The sequence below is a fragment of the Melanerpes formicivorus genome, unplaced genomic scaffold (genome assembly GCF_026170545.1).
Source record: "Melanerpes formicivorus ecotype bairdi unplaced genomic scaffold, bMelFor1.0.p_v2 SCAF_2, whole genome shotgun sequence".
NCBI classification, from domain to species: domain Eukaryota; kingdom Metazoa; phylum Chordata; class Aves; order Piciformes; family Picidae; genus Melanerpes; species Melanerpes formicivorus.
The window spans coordinates 12,733,225-12,753,181 of NW_027142354.1; the positions used below are offsets into that span (position 1 = coordinate 12,733,225).

The 19,957-nt window shown below is 41.5% G+C and overlaps 1 protein-coding gene across 1 annotated transcript in view; it reads left to right on the plus strand.

Moving 5' to 3' along the window:
* AIG1 (androgen induced 1) overlaps nt 1-19,785 on the plus strand; it is a 129,714-nt gene extending 109,929 nt beyond the window's left edge. The window contains exons 4-6 of the mRNA XM_068150895.1: nt 3,537-3,652; nt 15,846-16,009; nt 19,122-19,785. Of these exons, the coding sequence (XP_068006996.1) occupies nt 3,537-3,652; nt 15,846-16,009; nt 19,122-19,159 (318 nt within the window). The 3' untranslated portion in view covers nt 19,160-19,785. The remainder of the gene's footprint in view (nt 1-3,536; nt 3,653-15,845; nt 16,010-19,121) is intronic.
* The last annotated feature ends 172 nt before the right edge of the window (nt 19,786-19,957 follow it).

Below are 19,957 nucleotides of genomic sequence, written 5' to 3' on the forward strand. Positions count from 1 at the left end.
ATAAAATTGTCTTATTGAGTTAGCATTGATAATTAATGCTAGCATAGTTCTAATACTATGCTAATCTTTATGAATATAAATTTGCCCTTTCTTTAAGTCTTTAGTGCAAAATAACAGCTACTGGAAAGCTGTTAGCAGCATCATCCTCACCATTTAAATATCCTTATTTTAACTTCCTCATTCCTTATTCTTTTCTCAAATAAGCCCCTTGGATACTTTGACAGACAAGATGAGAAATGTGCTGTCCTCCAGTTTGCCAGTAAGTAAAACAAATCAGTCCTTGAGATACTAGTCAGGCATCTTTGATCTGTGTGATGTGGTCCTTAACAAACAGGTCGAGCAAGCGTCGGTGATATTTTCTCTCTAAGCTTCAGATTTTCATTGCCCCAGGTTTATTCATAAGTCAAGTGGCAAAAACATTAAAAGAGTAAGAGATTTTTGGCCTTCTGCAACTTTCCCAGCCCTACAAAATTTCATGGTTTTTAAAATAGGGGTTTTGAGGGGCTGAAATGTAGGAAAGGGAAATTCTATCTTGGTTGTAGTTTGGGCAACAGATCTGAAACTCCTTTTTAGAGTGGCATATTAAACTGAAGTTCATCGTATTAAACTGAAGCTCCCGATCTGGATATGTGGTGTTTGCAGAACTGCCATTTTGCAGGTAGCATCAATATTTGCTATAATAGACTAGGATTATAGATACCCATCTTTGATTTGCCTCTTACACTTTTACATGATTTTGTAGACAAACTGTTTAGTGATAGAGTTCATTATCCTCTTTTTCCTCCTTACCTTTAGAAAAGAGCAGAAAGGAAAATTTAGGCAAATAATGACCTATTTTATTATATAACCGCAGGAATTAGGAGGAGGGAAAGGAAAAAAATATTCTAGATTAAGACTTGATTGCTGGAATTATTTTAACTACTTTTTAATTGGCAAGCTGTTGAGTTGTTATTATCACTGAAGAGTGCATCAACAAGCAGTATCTAAAGTGATAAACATTTCAAATGAGAAAAGGAGCTGTAACCATCATCCATATAATGAGTTAAGACTAAATGACTGGATCACAGGAATACATTGTACAAGGAGTATCAAGGGTGGTATTTGGAGTTAATAGTCCGTGTTTTCCTTCTTTTTTTTTTCCTCTGAAGAGGTTATGGAGGCAGGACAGGAGATACTGCCTCCAGCTACTGTGCTTTGGAGGTTACACAGAGTGAGGTACTGATCTCTGTCTGAAGACCTTTTCCATACAGATGCAAGATGTACAGGTGAATCTCCAGGGCTCACTTTGTTGTCAGTCCCTATAATTGGACTCTGAAGGTCCTGCACTGTTTGTAGACCTTTCTTGTAATAGTGGGCACCTCTATCACAGACCACATGCAAAACATCTTTGTATTCCCTTGATGCTGATCTATACTGTTTAAAGGGATGAAGAAACAAGTTGTTAAAGGATGAAGAAATTGAAAGCTCTCCTACCTACTGTATTATCCACTTGACATTCCTCAAATGCTCATCATTAATTACTAATGCTTTGAAAATCAAAACAGCTACTCAATTCAAATTATGTTACCTCTCTGAGCCAGAGCTCTTCCGTTATCTTATCATTTCCCATTCATCAGTTCTTCTTCTCTGCAGTTGTTGAAGGCTCATATTCCACTCTGTTTCCTCTCATTTGGACTGGTTGTCCATGGAAAGATATTTCTCTTCCATGCCTGTACTGTCTTCATGTTGATGAAAACCAATGTGAGCTTATAGCATAATTACTACAAACTTGAAAATCTGGTCCTCCACCTCCCCCAGAACTACATTTGCGCACTTGATGGCAGAATGTGGCCACTGTAAACTCTAACCTTCTTTTTCAGTTGATGATAACTACTTGGGGAAGAATTGAACCTGGTTTAGGGCTTAGGCTGCCCTTGCAGTCCTTTCATCTGCAGATCTCCCTGGGGACTGGGCAGAAGAGTTCACCGTCACACCAAGCCCCAGAGACAAGCTCTCAACCAAAGTAATTGGTAATCTCAACCAAGTGTAGTGGTGAGAGAAAGTTCTGTTCTCCCACACACACAAAGAAACCACGGCTAACTCGGTCGGAGAAGCAGAGATGAATTAAAGCTATATTTACAAGCAGGATGAAATGCAGTGAATGTATACACAATATACAATATTTACAATATATACAGAAATACACAGCAAAGAGCATAATACAGAACAAAACTCCGCCCCCTGTACCCCCTCTCTCCCCCTACCTCCCTTTTTTTCCCAAAAAGGGTTAAAGAGAGAGAAAAGGTAATTACTAAGGAGGAAATTCTGTTAGCTCCAAGTATATGCAAGAATTAGTTTCTTATCTGTTAGCTCAAGGTTAACTCCAGCAGCTGTTGCTCAGAGAGAGACAGGCTGAAAAGACAGAACAGACTGGAACTGAGACTCAAACTGAACTAAAACTTAAAGGTGCATTCTACCTATCTACCAATGAAATTCGTTTAGAATATCTGAATGTTTTCAAAACATTCAGCCAGAGTGTTCCAGCAACTGTCCCTTTCTCAAAGGCACAGCCTAAAATGGTCACATTTTGGACTTTAGTGATAACTTGGCACCATAGTGGCAATGTAGAATATGTTTCTGGATTCACCGAGGTGAGCTGTGTATTCAGAAATTATGGGTTTATTCCGTAGCATGTTTGTTTTTCACTTACGTATATTTTCATTGCTGCCAGCACTCTGAAATATTGACATAGAGTGTTAGGGGGCAGATTAGATACAATTTTTCATGCTGCTGACATTAATTGGATGAACAGACCTTCTCAGAAAGCAGTGTAGGTAATATGTATGGGGAAATGACAAAATAAGGAGTTTCACAGCTAAATAAAGACAAGTGGTTGAAAATGGTTTTTACAGCTTTGGATTTCATATGTTTCATTTGGGAGTCTAAAACCATTTTGCACAACTAACAAATTAGGATTCACAACACCTTTCTGAAGAAGATAATTGCTCCTGTCTTACAGGTGAAGGAACAAAGGTATTGAGGCTAACATTTGAAAATATGTCCGTTGTTTTCAAGTCTCCATATCAAGATAGATATAAACCTAATTGTCAGGAGCATTTATAGTAATTATTTTGGCATTGTTTGTGCTTAGAGTCCCTGAAAATGTCTTGCCTGCTAACTTGAAGGATCAAAAAGAACGAGGTGATGTGGCAAAGTTCACAGAGCAACTGCAAGGCCAAACTGGAGCTGGGACCTGTGTCCCCTCCTGCCACATCCCCCTTTTACTCACTGAGTATCTGCCTTGGATTCCTGGAGAAAAGGAAATGCATATTCTGCTTACTCAGTTTTTCTCTGCTCTCTCAAGCTTTTGGATGTTATAGCTGCAATATTGTTTGGGTTGTTGTTCAGCTTTATGGACAGTCATTTTAGACTGTCTCACTAGCCATCAAGAAATTGTCTTCAGGGTTTTGTGGTTAAGCTCCTTATCATAGAACTAGCATGGAAATGCAGTGAGAATCATTTGTATCACCTGGTTTTCCCTTGTTTTGGTTTTTCAGCACACGACAGTCTTGCCCTTTGTATTAATCGAGATGAGAACAACACATCATCAGTATCCCAGCAGGAGCTGTGGCCTGACTGCAGTGTGCACCTTCGCTGTTGGCTATATTTTATGGTAAGGGCTGTACGCGCTGGGGTTTCGTATTGTGCTGGGGGATTCGTGCGGCTAAATTTGGGCACATACTTCATTATGGATATAATCACCAACAGATTCATGCTGCATGCCTCCTTTGGTCCAAGACCTGGGCTTTGTCTGGTTTCCCCAGATGCTTATATTTTTAGAAAGTATATGCCAAACCTCACACAACAGGAATTTGTTGAACAATCCCATGTAAGCAGTGGTCTTTCCAAGGGTACATTTTTCAAGTTTTTTGCAAGCTAAATATTTTTCTTGGAGCTTAGTTTTATTGCTTGGGGTTTTTTTTCTATCAAGTAAAATTGAGAATAGGCAAATTATTTCCTGCATCAGTATTTAAGTGGCAAAAGAAATGATAGAACACTGTCTTTCCTCTTTACTAGCTAATAAATTCTTGTGATAAAACTGATTACAGAATAAGCCAGTAATCCAAATGCTCTGAAGCTTGTTTTAAAAATAAAAATGTTTGTGAAAAATGAAACTAAACCAGAAATAGCCTTTCTTATACAACATTAAATTAAGTAGTGCCTATTCAAACACCTGCCTATGTGAGAGACACGTATTCAACGGGAAGAGACAATTAAAACAGTCCAGTTCAGCAAGCAGAATAAAACCAGAGGTGTCTTAAAATCTTTTAAGAATCTGTTACAATAGCAGTGTGATACTCATATGGCTTGACAAATAAAGCAGAGGAATAATATTCCACATTAAGAAATTAACTACTAAGTAGATACCCAGTTACAGCCTGTGATCATCTCCCTTTGCTTTTGCTGTTCATTGGCTTTGCCTACACGTTCATTATATTGTGAATGGATAGGGATATTCTCAAGTGAGGGTGAAGGTGAGGGGTTTGGAACACAAGCCCTATGAGGAAAGACTGAGGGAGCTGGGATTGCTTAGCCTGGAGAGGAGGAGACTCAAGGGCGACCTTATCACTCTCTACAACTACCTACAGGGAGGTTGTAGACAGGCAGATGATGGTCTCTTCTCCCAGGCAGCCAGTACCAGAACAAGAGGACACAGTCTCAGGCTGCGCCAGGGGAGGTTTAGGTTGGATGTTAGCAAGAAGTTCTATACAGAAAGAGTGATTGCCCATTGGAATGGGTTGCCCAAGGAGGTGGTGGAGTTGCCGTCATTGGAGGTGTTCAGGAGGAGACTTGATGGGGTGCTTGGTGCCATGGGTTAGCTGTTTGGGTGGGTTGGATTGGTTGATGGGTTGGACACGATGATCTTGAAGGTCTCTTCCAACCTGGTTTGGTTTATTCTAAATAAAGTGATTCACCTTATTCCAAATTGTGATTTCTCTAAAGGTGTTCTGAGACAATTTCTTCTTCATCCTTCTTCTTCATCCTGCTAAATTCTGCACTTGCAGCCCACTTCTCCATCTACTCTTACGAAAGATCTTTGGGGAAGACTAGGGTAGGCATGTACTGCACTGTGCCATCATCTGCACGTTCTGCATGTCTTCAGCCTGCAGGTGCTATTGAAGCCTCTATACAAGATTTGGTTGAAGCTGCAAGCCAAATCTTGGCTCAGTGATACCAAAATAATCTGTTTTACTTCAGAGGTTGGGAAAATTTACCAGAAAGCATTAAAAGTGAGGGATTTTTCCATACCTTTTACTCAAGACTAGCCTTTCAAAGATCCAATACATTCCTGCTGCTAAGTAACCACACTGAAGTAGAGACCTTAATCACTCAATTACTCAATCACTTAATTACTGCTCTTGTTGGTGTACCATTTAGACACTTCAAGGTTAGCACAGTGCATTAAAATGAGACTAGACCTGCAAATGACTTAGTTATGGGCAACCTGGTGGAACTTCCTTCCTTTGTATCTTTGGTTGTCCATGAGTCCCCTGTGGGGGCTTAGTTCTTGGTTTATATTTTCTTACTTAGAAGTTATGGGTCTGCTTCTTGAGAATTTGTCTTTTTTCCTATGCTGCATTTCCCTCACTAGAAGTGTTTTCACTGCAGCTCTCAGTATAGAGACTTGCTAACCTGATGGTCTTTGTCTCCCTTAAATTTTGAACTCTCTCCTCACTTCAGTGGAACCATTGTTACTATGCTACATGATTTCTGTATCACATCACACTATGTACTGTAAAGGAGTATGCATGAGGATATTGTACAGTATCACCAAGGTGGGAAGAGACCTCAGATTGGATGTTTTTTTTGAGCTTCATATGCGACCAAATCTTTTACTTATGAAAGAGATGGTGGAATAGCAACCTTTTAATGTATATGTTTGTTAAATGAGAAAACAGGCTAACAGCTCTGAACAGAGTCACTGAGATTGGAAGGACATAGCTGAATAACTTGCTATCCCCTGAACATTACTCTGAGACATACTATCTGAGAAGCATAAAACGTTTTTCTGTTTTTCTTTCAGGTTTTTTATATTCTCTCTCTTCACTCAGAGAGCATTTGAGTAGGCACGCTTGGCTCACATGCTCTCAGGGAGGGGGAGCTCTGCCTTGCTCTTAAGGAACTGTGCCCAGGCAGAGAATTCACAGACTTGAATTGCCTGTTGCAGACCATACATGGGCTTTCAGGATCAAGGCCATGGGATAAGACTGGGAAGGTTGATTTGCTTTATTTAGCATGGCTTGTAAAGGTCACAACTTGTATTGAATTGTTAAATCTAGATAACACTAAGAAAATCCAAGAGCTTGCCAGTACTACCACAAAATACTGCCAATGGGTGCACGGAGTTGGTTGTCAAGGAGCAGAAAAGAGCCAGAAATGTGTTGCTTCTTGTAATAAGAATGACTTCATGATAACTAGTATCAGAGCCTAATAGGTCCCTAAAATAAACTGAGACAAATACGTTTATTTAAAATGGTTTTCTTGTTCCCTCTGATTTTGAGCACTTAAGGACACCAAAAAAACAGACTCTAAGAACCTGACTCCACTGCTCCAGTCATGCTGGGGTCTGTGTTTAGGAGCACAAGACTTGATCTGCTTTCTTATTTCTGTCTCACTAGGAGCTGCCTCCACATGTGCCAAGTTAGAACTTGATTCTTTCCTTCATTCTTTGATAAATCTATTTAAAGAGCTCAGGTACCTTTAAACTTCAGTTGAAAATAAAGTTTCTCTTGAAAAGACTTTAGGAGAGTTCTGTACTTTTGCCAAGGGAGAGCATTTAGATGGGATAATTTGCTGAATTAATTTAAGAAAGGAATGTACTCAGAGAATTTGGAATAAATTTGAGATTGATGCTGTCAGCCGTGCTGTAGGATTCGTGCTAGTGAATCTCCATAGAAGGAGAGGAAGATTTAAAAGAGTAGATGTTGGAATAGGGATGAGGATGCAGACTGCTGGAACAAACCTGGACATTCATAAGAGAAGGGTGGAGAGTTAGAATGTGAAGCTTGGTGGGAATTGACAGCCATATCAATAAAGAAGGGCAGGATTAAGAAGCAAGATTTCTGAGGTTGCTAGTGCTACTGGAGCAGAAGAGACACAGCATGGCTGTGCTAAGGTATGCTGAGGGTCATTATGTAGGGAGAGGGTGGTGAATGCTTTTGGAAGTGAACACTGGGGGCAGAAGTTTGAGATCAGAGGAATCAGTGAAAAGTCATTTAGTAAATGAAATTACCTAGAACCATGGGTTAAAAGAGAAATGTGTAAGGAAATGTGCAGCTCACAGATCAGAAGCTTGAAAGTTGAAATCATACAAGTGGAAAAAGCTCTGAGGGAGAGAGAGGCTTTGAAATCAGAGCGGAAGGCTGACAGAGAGGTGGGTGATGAGACAATGCAGAGGAGGAGAAAAGAGTTGGAGTCAGAGCTGCTCAGAACAGGAAAGAGTAGGAAGAACTAGAAGCAGCAGAAATAGGCCAGGAGAAGATTAGTATCCCCTGTACCTGACCCAGAAAGGAGTGTGGGAGAGCAGAAGTGCTTTCAGTGAGAGAAAGCTGCATTAATCCTCAGCCTGTTAGGTCTGATATAGACATTATGGACTGTTACACTCTGGCTCCCCTCCACCTCCACATCCTCAAATGTTTCAGTCAAAGCAACAGTGCAATCACAGATGACATGCATGGATAATACATTCTCACTTGCTTGTGCAGCTCCTTAAAATACAGCTCAAGAAGGCATAGCAACCATTACTATATTTAAAATGAAATATTATTTATCAAAATATATTACTTCCAAAGATGACAGCACCTTGCAGTGATTCTGCAGTTTCTGTCATTTGAGCTACCTGTAAGTAAACACAAATTTCTGCTAGGCTTTGTTCATCCCAGAGGGTGCCAGCACCGTATCATGCTAAGTATGTTTTGCATGTGACATTTGTAGCTTCGGTTTTCTGGTACTTGTCATCTTCTGAGTGCATAAGCCACCCCATACGAGTAGTACAGTCCTGTGTTCCATGCATGGTTCAGCATTGCTCAGATCAACAAAGAATCTGGTGTAAGAAGATGGAACAGAACAGAATAATGTTACTTCCTAATTTTTTAGTCTTTAAAATTCCTAAACAATACACATTTTTGGTATGGGTGTCTTAGACCTGGCTGGCTGCTATTATAAGAAGTCCAGCATCTTACTAAGGCCAAGATCTTAACAATTCTAATCAGATGAAGAACAAGCTGTCCTGTGTTTTTGGGAGAGGTGAAAAGGTGTGGGGGGGTAAATCATATGGATTTATGAAAATGTGCCTCAGGCAGTATGAGAAACAAAAAGTAGAACAGAATTAGTGTGGGTCATCGTGCTCCTGCATTTGAAAGAACTGGGCTGGTCCCTACTGTAGAACCACAAATTATTTGTTTACTCCAGTTTTGCATGATTCCGCTGCTTTAAGCCTGCCACCTTCTTCAATTAAATTCCACAATTAAATTCCACAAGTTAATAGTTCTGGGTTAAGTGCTCACTTACTGTGGAAAAGGAAGAGTGATGCTAGAAAAGATCATGAAATAAAAGCATAGAAAATGCCCATGTTCTGTTGTTTGGTAAAGAGTAGCCCCACCAGGAATTGGCCTAGGATTTGTTCATGACCAAAGATTGAGTTTTCCTATCTGTCAGTCACTGGGAACCTGAACAACACAGAAGATTCAGGAAAGGAATTGCCATAAGAGATCAGGGTAGTCATGTGTCCATACTAACTGTAGCTAATATCAGGTGCTTCAGGAGCAGATTTAGCAAACTACTCTGGAATAACCAGCCTCAAAGGGATGTTTTCTTCCAAAACCTTTGTCAAAAAATTGGTGCTTGGATTCTTCAGTCTTGAGTTTTTACATACCTTGTACTCTTTGAACATAAGCATAACTGTACACATTCTTATGGCTTGTACAGTCTCCTGACTTCAGAAGCTTGCTGGAGTTGCATGATGTGACCCAGAGGAGTGGACTAAGATGACTTCCAAGCTTGTACACGTTTTAAGTATCTTATTTCAGTGATGTATATCACTTAATGAAAAAAAAAAGGTAGAGAGTTCTAGTGGTTAATTAGGTATCATGCAGAAAACTATTTCCATTATTAGATTAGAATTTCTTGTCTCTGAGTTCTGTTTGAGTGCTTCTGTTTTGAGGAAGACCATTGGGAGCTCTTCAGTCATTTTATGACATGCATTATTATTCTGTGTTCTCTAATTCACCACTCTTGAAGTTACACAGCCTCTCATCCAGTTGTTCCCATTTCCAGAACACATAATACTCATTGTTGTTTGGCTGCAGATTTCACTGAAGGACTCGACTTGTTAGGAAACAGGTGGAAACTCAAGAGTTCAGAACACAACATGCCACCAAGCTGTGTAAATATATTCAAACTCCCATAGCTGAAAGGAGCCATCATGAAGGAGCAACTGTTCTGTACAGTGCCTCCAACTGCAAAATCTTTCAGGTGTCTTGGTTATCTGCAATGATTTCCACCTGTTGAGCTTGCTTCTACCAGGACTCTTTTACACATGGTATTGTAAGAGTTGCATTACTCAAAGGGACAGGTGGAGCACACATAAACCACAAGGCTCCATCTGGTTTTTGTTACTTTTCCACATTAACAAAAGATCTATAGCCAATGAATAAATGTCCATGTGTCTTCTCTGCAGAGGTTTCCATTCCTCCTGATTTCTTTGATATAATAAGAGATCTACGGCATCTACACTCTATACTGGAAGGGAAAAACAGCTGCAAAGTAAAATTTTTGATGTCTTCTTTAAAAAGATTTCTGTACTGGGTGATTGAAAATTTCTGGAGATCACCAGGTTTTTTAGGAGGCATTTTAATTTTAATACAATGTATGACTGTTTCCATTCTTCCTCAACAGTTCTGACAAATGGCTTGATGACCTGTAACACCTTCATCTTTGAAAACACATAGTTATGTCTACATTGGCTGCCACAGAACAAAAATACGGGGATGTTCAAGTTAATTTTATCTTTTCAAAAGTAGCCAGTCCAGTTTTAGCTTAAACTTTTCCTTCTCATTTTATTTTTATCTAAACGACCCATTTTTTCTACCTGTTCAATAATAGGGTCTTAAATTGGATTTAGATTTGCACTCCTAAATAAATCTTAATGCATACTCCCCTGTGCATATCTAATAATGAGGTTGGACAGGAATCATGACTACTAGAATTGCAACATTGAAGGCATTCATTAACATCAGTAATCAGCAATCTTGTGTGGAAGCTCTATGCCTACAGGTGATCAGCCCTTTATTGTGCGGCATCAAGATATTCAAACAGAAATGAACCTACTAAGAAAGGCCATCAGGTGAGGTTTCCATGGCAGCAGTTATCCCTTTGCTGCTTCCATTTGTAGTACAGACAATGCAGGAATAGTCAGTGTGTCACTGCTCAGTGAGGAGCAGTGGAGGAGGCTAATCCTGCTCCATCCTAATGCAGTGAGCGGTGTGGTACAGCTCATTTTAAGGAAGATCGGGGTGACTGATTGGGAAAGTTTGTGACTGTTGTCTCCTGAGCACATCTTGTACTCAAAGCATGAGTTTCTGTGGTGTGTCTACACTAAGGAGAAGCCTACAACAGCTATGCTGAAGGCACAAGCAATGTCACCAAGCAATGAGTGGGCTCCTGTACTGGGCAGTAGAGAGCAGAATGCATGAGCTGTTCTTAAAGACTCTGAACTCACCAGAGGTCACTGACAATTCAGGATCTCACTGGTTGGATTTAGAAAATACTTCCTCTTTCCAGCATAAATACATTCTATGAAATGCCTTCTGCTTGGTTCATGAATTTGGTTACTTAGAGGAAGCTCAGAAGGTCCTTTGGAAAGCCCCTCTGTAAAGGTGCTTTATAGTGTTAGACAGTTTCATCACACCAGCCAAAATAAGTGAAAAGAAGCACTGGCCTTTTTTTCAGACTTTTTCCTTGCAGCTTGTTTTTCAAAGAACGACTGTAAAATGAAAGCAAATAAAAATGAAAAGTGCTAGGCAATAACCGACAGCTCCCTGCTGAGCCAACCTGGGAGCAGAGGGCATCCCATTACCTTCTCCCCAGCTGTTTCATTCTTTTTCTTTGATCAGGAGGAACATGGTATCCCCTATTACCTTGGATGGCACAGGAAGCCTTATTTTTTCAAATACCTTTGCTTTGTCAGGTTAATTCCAGTACAGAAGAGCATTGTGGAAAATAACTGAAGTGCTGAGATCATTTTCCATATGTGAACTCATTTGGAGAAAGGGGTTTTATCTGCATTTAGATCATGCAGATTAATTTACTGACACATGTAAATTCCTACATGAAGTGTCCAACTGTTAAGAGTGTGGCTGTAATAAAAGCTTTTCTAAGGGGGAGGGAAGCTATGACAACCACGTACATTTCCAGGGTGTTGGAGAGTTGTTAAAACAGGGATTCTGTACTCTGTTTGGCAGTCATGTATGGTAATAGTTTTGAGTGGACTTCTGTGTCTCTGCCCTCTGTCTGTAACTGCTGATCTAGTGATCAAGTCTTCCTTAAATGAATAGAAGTACCAGCAAGTGAAGCAAATCATATGGACATGGAAATTGCCATCAATAACAGTCTGTGCAGCTGCTGAGTCTTCTCTAGCTGTGCTTCTCTGTGACCTTCTCTCAAATTGCCGGGTCAGAAAGGAAGATATTTACATTTTTGAAGACAGCCCAGCAGTTCGTGGGCCCCAGCCTGTCTCCACTGAGTGCTTTTCCTGGTTAGCCTCCGTGATGTTTGCTCAGTTGTTTGGCAGCATTACCTTGCTTAACTTCCATCTACTGGAACATGTGGACTTGCTCTGCTCCCTCTGACCTCACCACTTACCATGCCAGATCTCAATGCAGAAGCTGTCCCTTCAGAGGGTGCAGGTGTCCATTACAGTTACACACAGTGAAATAAATTGCTTACCCAAACAGCTTCTTCAAGCTGCACTCCTACAAAGCTGATATCCTGTTTCTTGGATTAGTGTACTACTGTACATTACTGTAATGTAATTCTGTACAGTACTGTACAGTAGTCTACTGTAGCCAAATGCAAAAAATCTCTCTGGCCAACAAACCACCATTATTCCTTTTCCTTTATGTTGAGTGTGAAACTGGGCAGAAATTCATTGATGTGGTTTCTTTTTTGTTTTGTTTCCTAAATGTTTATTTTAGAATTACAGAATTGTCAGGGTTGGAAGGGGCTTCAAGGATCATCTAGTTCCAACTTGCCTGCCACAGGCAGGGGCACCTCACACTTAATCAGGCTGTTCAGAGCCCCACCCAGCCTGGCCTTAAAAACTTCCAGGGATGAAGCTTCTACCACCTCCCTGGGTAAGATGTTCCAGTGTCTCACCACCCTCATGGTGAAGAACTTCTTCCTAACATCCAATCTGAATCTACTCATTTCTATTTTTGCTCCATTCCCCCTAGTCCTATCACTACCTGACACACTAAAAAGTCTCTCACCAGCTTTCTTGTAGGCCCTCTTAAGATACTGGAAGGCCATGATAAGGTCTTCTCATAGCCTTCCCCTTCTCCGGACTGGATAGCCCCAACTGCCTCAGTCTGTCCGCATAGGAGAGGTGCTCCAGCCCTCTGCTTATCCTCATGGCCCTTCTCTGGACATGCTCTAGCACATCCCGAACCTTCCTGTAACAGGGGCTCCAGAACTGGACACAGTACTCCAGGTGGGGTCTCACCAGAGCGGAGTGGAGGGGGAGAATCACCTCCCTTGATCTGCTGGCTATGCTTCTCTTGATGCAGCCCAGGATGTGATTGACTTTCTAGGCTGCAAGTGCACACTGGTGGCTCATGTTGAGCTTCTCATCCACCAGCACCCCCAAGTCCTTTTCTTCAGGACTGCTCTCAAGCCAGTCACTGCCCAGCCTCTAGATCAGTGCTTGGGATTGCCCCAGACCAGATGCAGGACCTTGCATTTGGTCTTGTTGAACCTCATGAGGTTGGCTTGGGCCCACCTCTGCAGCCTGTCAAGGTCCCTCTGGATGGATCCTTTCCCTCCAGCGTGTCTGCTGTGCCACACAGCTTGGTGTCATCAGCAAACTTGCTGAAGGTGCACTCAATGCCATTGTCCATGTCACCAGCAAAGGTGTTAAACGGAACTGGTTCCAGTACTGATGCCTAAGGGACTCCACTTCTCACTGGCCGCCTCTTGGACATGGACCCATTGACAGCCACCCATGGACCACTGAATGGTCCATCCATCAAACCCAGCGTGGAGACCAGGATGTGGTGTGGGACAGTGTCAAAGGCTTTGCTCAGGTCCAGGTAAATGACATCAGTTGCTCAGCCTTCATCTATTAGTGCTGTGGCCTTGTCATAGAAGGCTACCAGGTTTGTCAGGCAGCATTTGGCCTTGGTGAAGTTGTGCTGATTGTACCCAGTCACCTCTTTGTTATTCTTCTGTCTCAGCAGTGCCTCCAGGAGGATCTGCTCCATGTCCTTAGCAGGCACAGAGGTGAGACTGACTGGCCTATAGTTCCCTGGGTCATCCTTCTTTCCCTTTTTGACAATGGGAGTTATGTTTCCCCTTTTCCAGTCTGTGGGGACTTCCCCAGACTGCCATGACTTTTGGAATAGAATAGCAAGTGGCATATACACCCCATGGGTGTATCTCATTGGGTCCCACAGACTAGAACACTTCCAGGTTCTTCAGATGGTCACAAACCTGATCTTCCCTCGCAATGGGCAGTTCCTTCTTCCAGTCTCTGCCATTATCTTCCATCATTCTGGGAGTGCAGATGGAGCCCTTGCCAGTGAAGACTGAGGTGAAGAAGTCATTGAGAACCTCAGCCTCCTCCATGTCACTTGTCCCCAGTTCACCTGTTTCCTTTCTGAGGGGGCCCACACCTTCCCTAGTCTTCTTTTTACCATTAATATACCTATAGAAATATTTGCTGTTGTCCTTGATATCCCTGGCTAGATTTAGTTCTAACTGAGCTTTAGCTTTTCTAGCCAGGTCTGTTTGCTGCTCAGGCAGCTTCCTTGTATATCCCCTATTCTAGCTGTCCTTTCTTCCACTATTTATAGTTCCTTTTTGTGTGACAGTGTGTCCAGGAGCTATTTACTCATCCAGCCAGTCTCCTAAAATTCTTTCATGCCTCCCTCTTTGGGGGTATACTTTGCTCCTGGGCATGGAGAAGGTGATCCTTGAATACTGAGCAGCTGTGCTGGGCCCCTCTTCCCTCTTGGGCTTTGTCCCATGATACTTTGGCCAGCAGATCCCTGGAGCAATCACAGTCTGCATGCCTAAAGTCCAGGGTTGTAAGCTTGGGATACATCTTCCTAGTTGCTGTGAGGATCTTAAGGTCTATTGTTTCATGGTCAGTGCAGCCAAGGTTATCCCTGAGCCTCACATCGGTTCCCAGCCCTTCCCTATTGGTGAGAATAAGGACCAGTATAGCACCTTTTCTTGTTGGTTCCTCCACCATTTGGAGGAGGAAGTTGTCGTCTTTGCATTCCAGGAACATCCTGGTTTGCTGGTGCCTTGCTGTGTTGTCCCTCCAGCAGATGTCAGGATAGCTGAAATCCTCCACGAGGACCAGGGCGTACGAACATGAAGCCATTTCTCTTTGCCTGTTGAGTGCCTCATCTGCTTGGTTCTGCTGGTCAGGTGGCTTGTAGCAGACCCTTACAGTAACATTACCTTCCCCTGTCTTCCCCTTAATCTTCACCCATATGCTCTCAACCACCTCACCATCCTTCCCTAGGTGGAGCTCCAGCTGGTCACTGATGTAGAGGGCAATACCTCCTCCCCTTTTACCCTGCCCATCCTTCCTAAGAACTTGTACCCATCTATCCCTATGGTGCAGTCGTAGGAATCATCCCACCAAGTTTCAGTAATAGCCACTATGTCATGGCTTTCCAGCAGCACAGTGGCCCTTAATTCATCCCATTCATTGCCCAAGCTGTGTGCATTCATGTAGAAGCACTTCAGCTGGGCCGGCTGTGGCACCCTCTTGTGCAAGTCCCCCTTGCTTCCCTAGGGGTGTCCCGTTGCATTGTCCCTGGCTTGCCTCAGGGCTACAAGTTGAGAGCACTTCCTAGCACTCCATCCCTCTGCCTCTGGTGAGCTGCCCCACTGTTTGTCACAGGCCAGCAGGAGATTAATAATCCTTTTCCCCTGCAAATCTAGTTTCAAGCAAGCCCTATTCCTACCTACAGAAAAATTAATAGATACCAAACGATAGCAGGTAACTGAAAGAAAAGAAGGAGCAATCTAAACCACTGAAGAGATTATTCTCTCAAAGAGAAGCTGAACTGTATGTTTCTGGCGAACCCAAAACCTGACATACTTGCCAAGTGTAGCAAGGAGAAGCAGCAGAAACACACAATTGTGTACAAAAAAGAAAGAAAGATGCTGCAGAATGTAGAGAATTAGGCTGTGTAGGAGAGCCTGGGGAACTCTGAATGCTCTTTGGACAAAGAACCTACTTGTCATAGAGGGTACTGCAGTTCCCATGCTGCTGCACAAAACAGGGGAGTGTATTGCTCATAAACATAAATGCAGTAAGGAAATACCTGCTTACAGCAGAACATGAAAATTGGCTAACTGCTTGCATTAAATTAAAAACAAAGCAGTAAGGATGTGGAGAATCATATTTTAATCACTTAGGATGTCTGTTCTGGGTGGAGTTCATCCAGATGCTCCAGTTCAGTTGCAACTTGGAATTCTTTCAGGTTGCAGTAGCTAAGCCTACAGCCTGAGCTACTTTTGAAAAACAGGGCTGTAAGAGTCAGTACTTGTTATTTTTCTTCTTGTTTCAGGGTGTGCTGGATTCACCACATTACAGGAGTGTGGGTGTACCCACTTCTTGAGCACCTCAGCCCAGGGGCCAAAATAATCTTTTTTGCAGCTGCCACTGTAATAATGAACATGTTCTACTTGGTGGGAGAGGTCCTGAACAACTACATCTGGGACACCCCAAAATGTGAGTATTGTTTCAGAAATATTAACTCATTAAATGCACTAGCAGGACTTGGATATGCTTCCCTGAAAGTCAAGAAGGTTTTAAGCTGGCTAAAACAAAGGAGAAGTTCCACTGAAATGTCTTGCTTACTCTTAAAAACAGCCACATGAACAGAATAGCTGCTAGAGAGCACAATGAGCTAGGAATTATGTATTCTTTTTTACAGCTAATTCAAGATCCGTTGGCAGTTACCTGAGAGGTTTACAACCCACTTGGTTTACAACCCACTTATTAGCTGATGAACCCATTAAATGCAGCTATAATATAGTATCATTCTGTGGGAATGGTAAGCTTCTGCCAATGGTAAGCTTAGATTTAGAAATAAAAATATATTCTTTCAGTATTTTCAGGTATAAGGTGTTCTCTGCTTATAAGTTTACTCAAGGGAAATCGATATGTTCATGTCAATAAAATAATAGCAATGAAAGATCACCATAGTGCAGTATAAACTTGGCTGTGCAGAGTCGACATTACCTACCCTGCCTAGGCCACCCATGGCTGAGGACAAGGGAAAATAAGACAAACACAAGATGAAAAGTAGGTTCCTTTAATCTATGAATGATGCTTTTCATTTATCAAATTGCCTGAAATAAGCAAACAACATTCATCATTTCTATAGTGCAGATCACATCTGGAGTGAAATCCATGCTCCCTGGGAATTCTGTCATCACATTAGTTGGGACCATAACACATTAAGACTGTATGAAGAACATGCATCCCCTTTTAGGAAACTTAGTGTGCACTGGTTAATACACTGTAAATTCACAGTTTATTTCACAGACAAATCTCTTAACAAGGTCTCATATATTAGATAGAGCCTAATGTCAGAAGCTCAAAGCAGTTTTACTTGCCATTTGCCCATATTAGCACCTGGGTACAAAGTTTTTATACCCATGCTCCAGCATGAGCAATAATTGGTCACAGTGTTCGTGGCTAGTTTTCAGTCCTCAGTTTGATGTCATATTCACATATTTAAGATAATTCAGGAAAGAGGTTTCTAAGAAAAGGCAGCTACAAGAAATAATTTGAGTTGATGTAAGTCCTGTATGAAGAATAATAATGTGGTGGAGAATCACATGCTTTTACCAAGTCATGAATAAGTAAATGGAGCAAAATCTCATTCACTGTTCCACTGTATGCATGAGAAGTCCCAGATTTTCATGGCCCTCGACCTTAGAGGAGCTAACACTAGTTGAGTCATTCTTCCAACCTCTTCCAAGGTTCATCATGGCTATACTATCCTCTCTGTTACTTCCTTGATTTGGTTAATGAATATCAATCCAAAGTCCTTTGTGGCTCAAGCACTTGCAAACCAGAAAATGGGTTGGCTGCTGATTTGCTGTGCTTGACACACTTTGCATAAGCCTAACCTGAAATACATGGCAGGCACACCACAAACACCAGAGATGTAAAATTATGCCAGTCTGTCAGACTTGGGAAAATACTATTTGATAACTGTGCTTATTTGAAAAGGGACTTTGAGGATTAAGTTTGCCATTCAAAGCAATCTACCATTAGAAGATTTCTAGGGTGGGAAAGAGTTGTTTTGTGTGTGGAGTTTTTTCCTTTTCCTCTGAAAATGCATTAAATAAAACCTCACTACTGACAAAATGATTTGCAGTTAGTTTTTCCAAGTTAAACCACAAACATGGTAGGCAAGGAAAAATTTGCCCTTTGTACAAGCCAATGTCTGTCCACAGTTTTGAGGGTATATGTGTTCCTGCCAAACTATTCGATGCATCTGCAGTAGAGTGCTTCAAAAGAAATGCAAGAGGCTCTTTTTTAAAGGTCTAATAAAACAGCTCATTTAAAACTATTGGAAAAGTTCCTTCCAGCTGAAAGGAGAAGACTCGTGATTGGCCTTGTAAACTCACTGTAATCTTTTGGACCTGGCCTCTTGTTTTGGTTGTTAAACCTTGAGTGTGGCTCTTCCATTACATTGGTTTGCCAGGAAATCTCAGGGCCATTGTACTTGGGCTGCTGGCAATGCACAGACCCATTTGTTTCTGTGTTACTTCTTTCAGCGAGGAAGCTCTTCAGTTGTGCTTTCTAACTGCAGATGGGTTTTATTGTTTCTCTTATTGGAATTAATTAACTCTGCTTTAAAGTGACTTTTGGTGCACTTACCATCTACACATAGATTACATTAGCAAGTGATAATACTTGTGACTGGATTTTCCTCTCCGCTTTCTTAAATACTGCTTCTCTTTTGCCTTCAGTCCTCAGAAGTCTTTCTTTTTTAGCATGCAGCAGGCCCCAAAACCTCCAAAAGTAATATTTGTGTTTGAGATGTCTGGCAGAGAGGGCTTAGTCAGAAGAACAATACTTTTGTCCGATACCAATAGTAATTCATTGTCCAGGAACAGGCATATGAAATAGCTAAATGTTTTCATTGCCAGAAAAAACACAATCTGCTGCCTGGCCCAGACTTTGCTCAGCATAGAAAAAGAGACAAGTTCTGCAGCAAGGATAAGTTCTTTAAGGAGCCCTACACTCATCTCAGCCCTCCTGATATTACTGAACGACCCGGCCGTTACAAGACAGGACAGGAACCCTATCAACAGGAACTGGCTTTTCATGCTTTAGGAAAACCAAAAGGGACATGTACTTGCAAATATTTAAAACTCCAGTATTGAAATGGGGGGGGGGGATTTACTGAGTTCTGAAACACATGTTTAAAACTTGCTTTTGGGCAAAGTTGGCTGCTTAGCTTCAGCTATGATAGCATCCACTGTAATTTGCTTGTAGGTGAACAGAGGAGGTGAGGCAACTAAGTGTTCCCAAATGCCTGGAGCCATCAAAGGCTGAGCGTGTTGGGAGGGGTTAGGCTGATTTGAAAATGGTCTGGAGGGAGGGAGGGCTGTGCAGTTCGTTAGTGGACAACCACTGCCATCAGGTGTACAGATGCTATTTTCATTCACAGCAGGTGTGGTAACATAAGCAAAAGCATGTGAGCATTCAGTAAAGGGAAAAGAAAGATTAATTCATTAGAAGAGCCTCTCCATGTAGGCTCTTCTAAACTGAAATTTTTAGTAACTGAGTTTTTTAAAAGCTGTTTTCTGTATGTTTTCAGGTATTGAAGCAGGAAAAGAAAAGCCAAAATCAGACTGAACAATAGAAGCAGCACAGAAGATTGCTTATGGGTCCATGAAAGATTCCTCATCCCCAACAGAGGCTGGCATGAAGAGGAATCTTTTGGAAAGGAGGAAGTTTAAGGGGCTCTCTGCTCAGTGCAAAGATATTTCTGGGTTTTATAGAGAGGGAAAATTATTTTAGCTAACAATAATGTTTCAACCTCCATTCTTATGTCTCCATGTTTGCATGTGACATACACATACAAAATGTGTATTTATCTCCATGGCATTCTCAATGTGCATTTCTTCCATCAAGTAAGTCGTTAAATCATTAAATCTTCACTTGCACCAAGTACAATGAGTCCATTCTCCAGATCGTTTGAGAAAAGCTTAACCAGACAGGACTAATATGGGGAAACAAAACAATCCTATATCCTTCAAAGTGCAGTGTAAAAATACAGTAGAAGTAAATTGCATGAATGTACCTAAGGAAGAATTCAATCTGACTGAAATACTGATGTGACACTATGTAACAGCTGCCTTAAATTGTAGATGTTAATCATTTTATCAGTCCAGCAAAAATCTTATTTGCAGTGTTAAACTATTGGAATATGATGGATCTTTTCTTAAAAAGGCCTAAATAAAGATCAAATTATCCCTACATTCCTGTTTCTTCATGCCAATTCTTCAAATTCTGGATGTACTGATGGCATTTGAATGATATATTTTCAGGTTTTCCACTGTCGGCTGTGCATGATTTCACGTGAGGATTTTTCTTACTTTCCTTATTCAAGACCTGTTCCTGCATCTTCCAGTTGTAAGTTCTCAATAGATG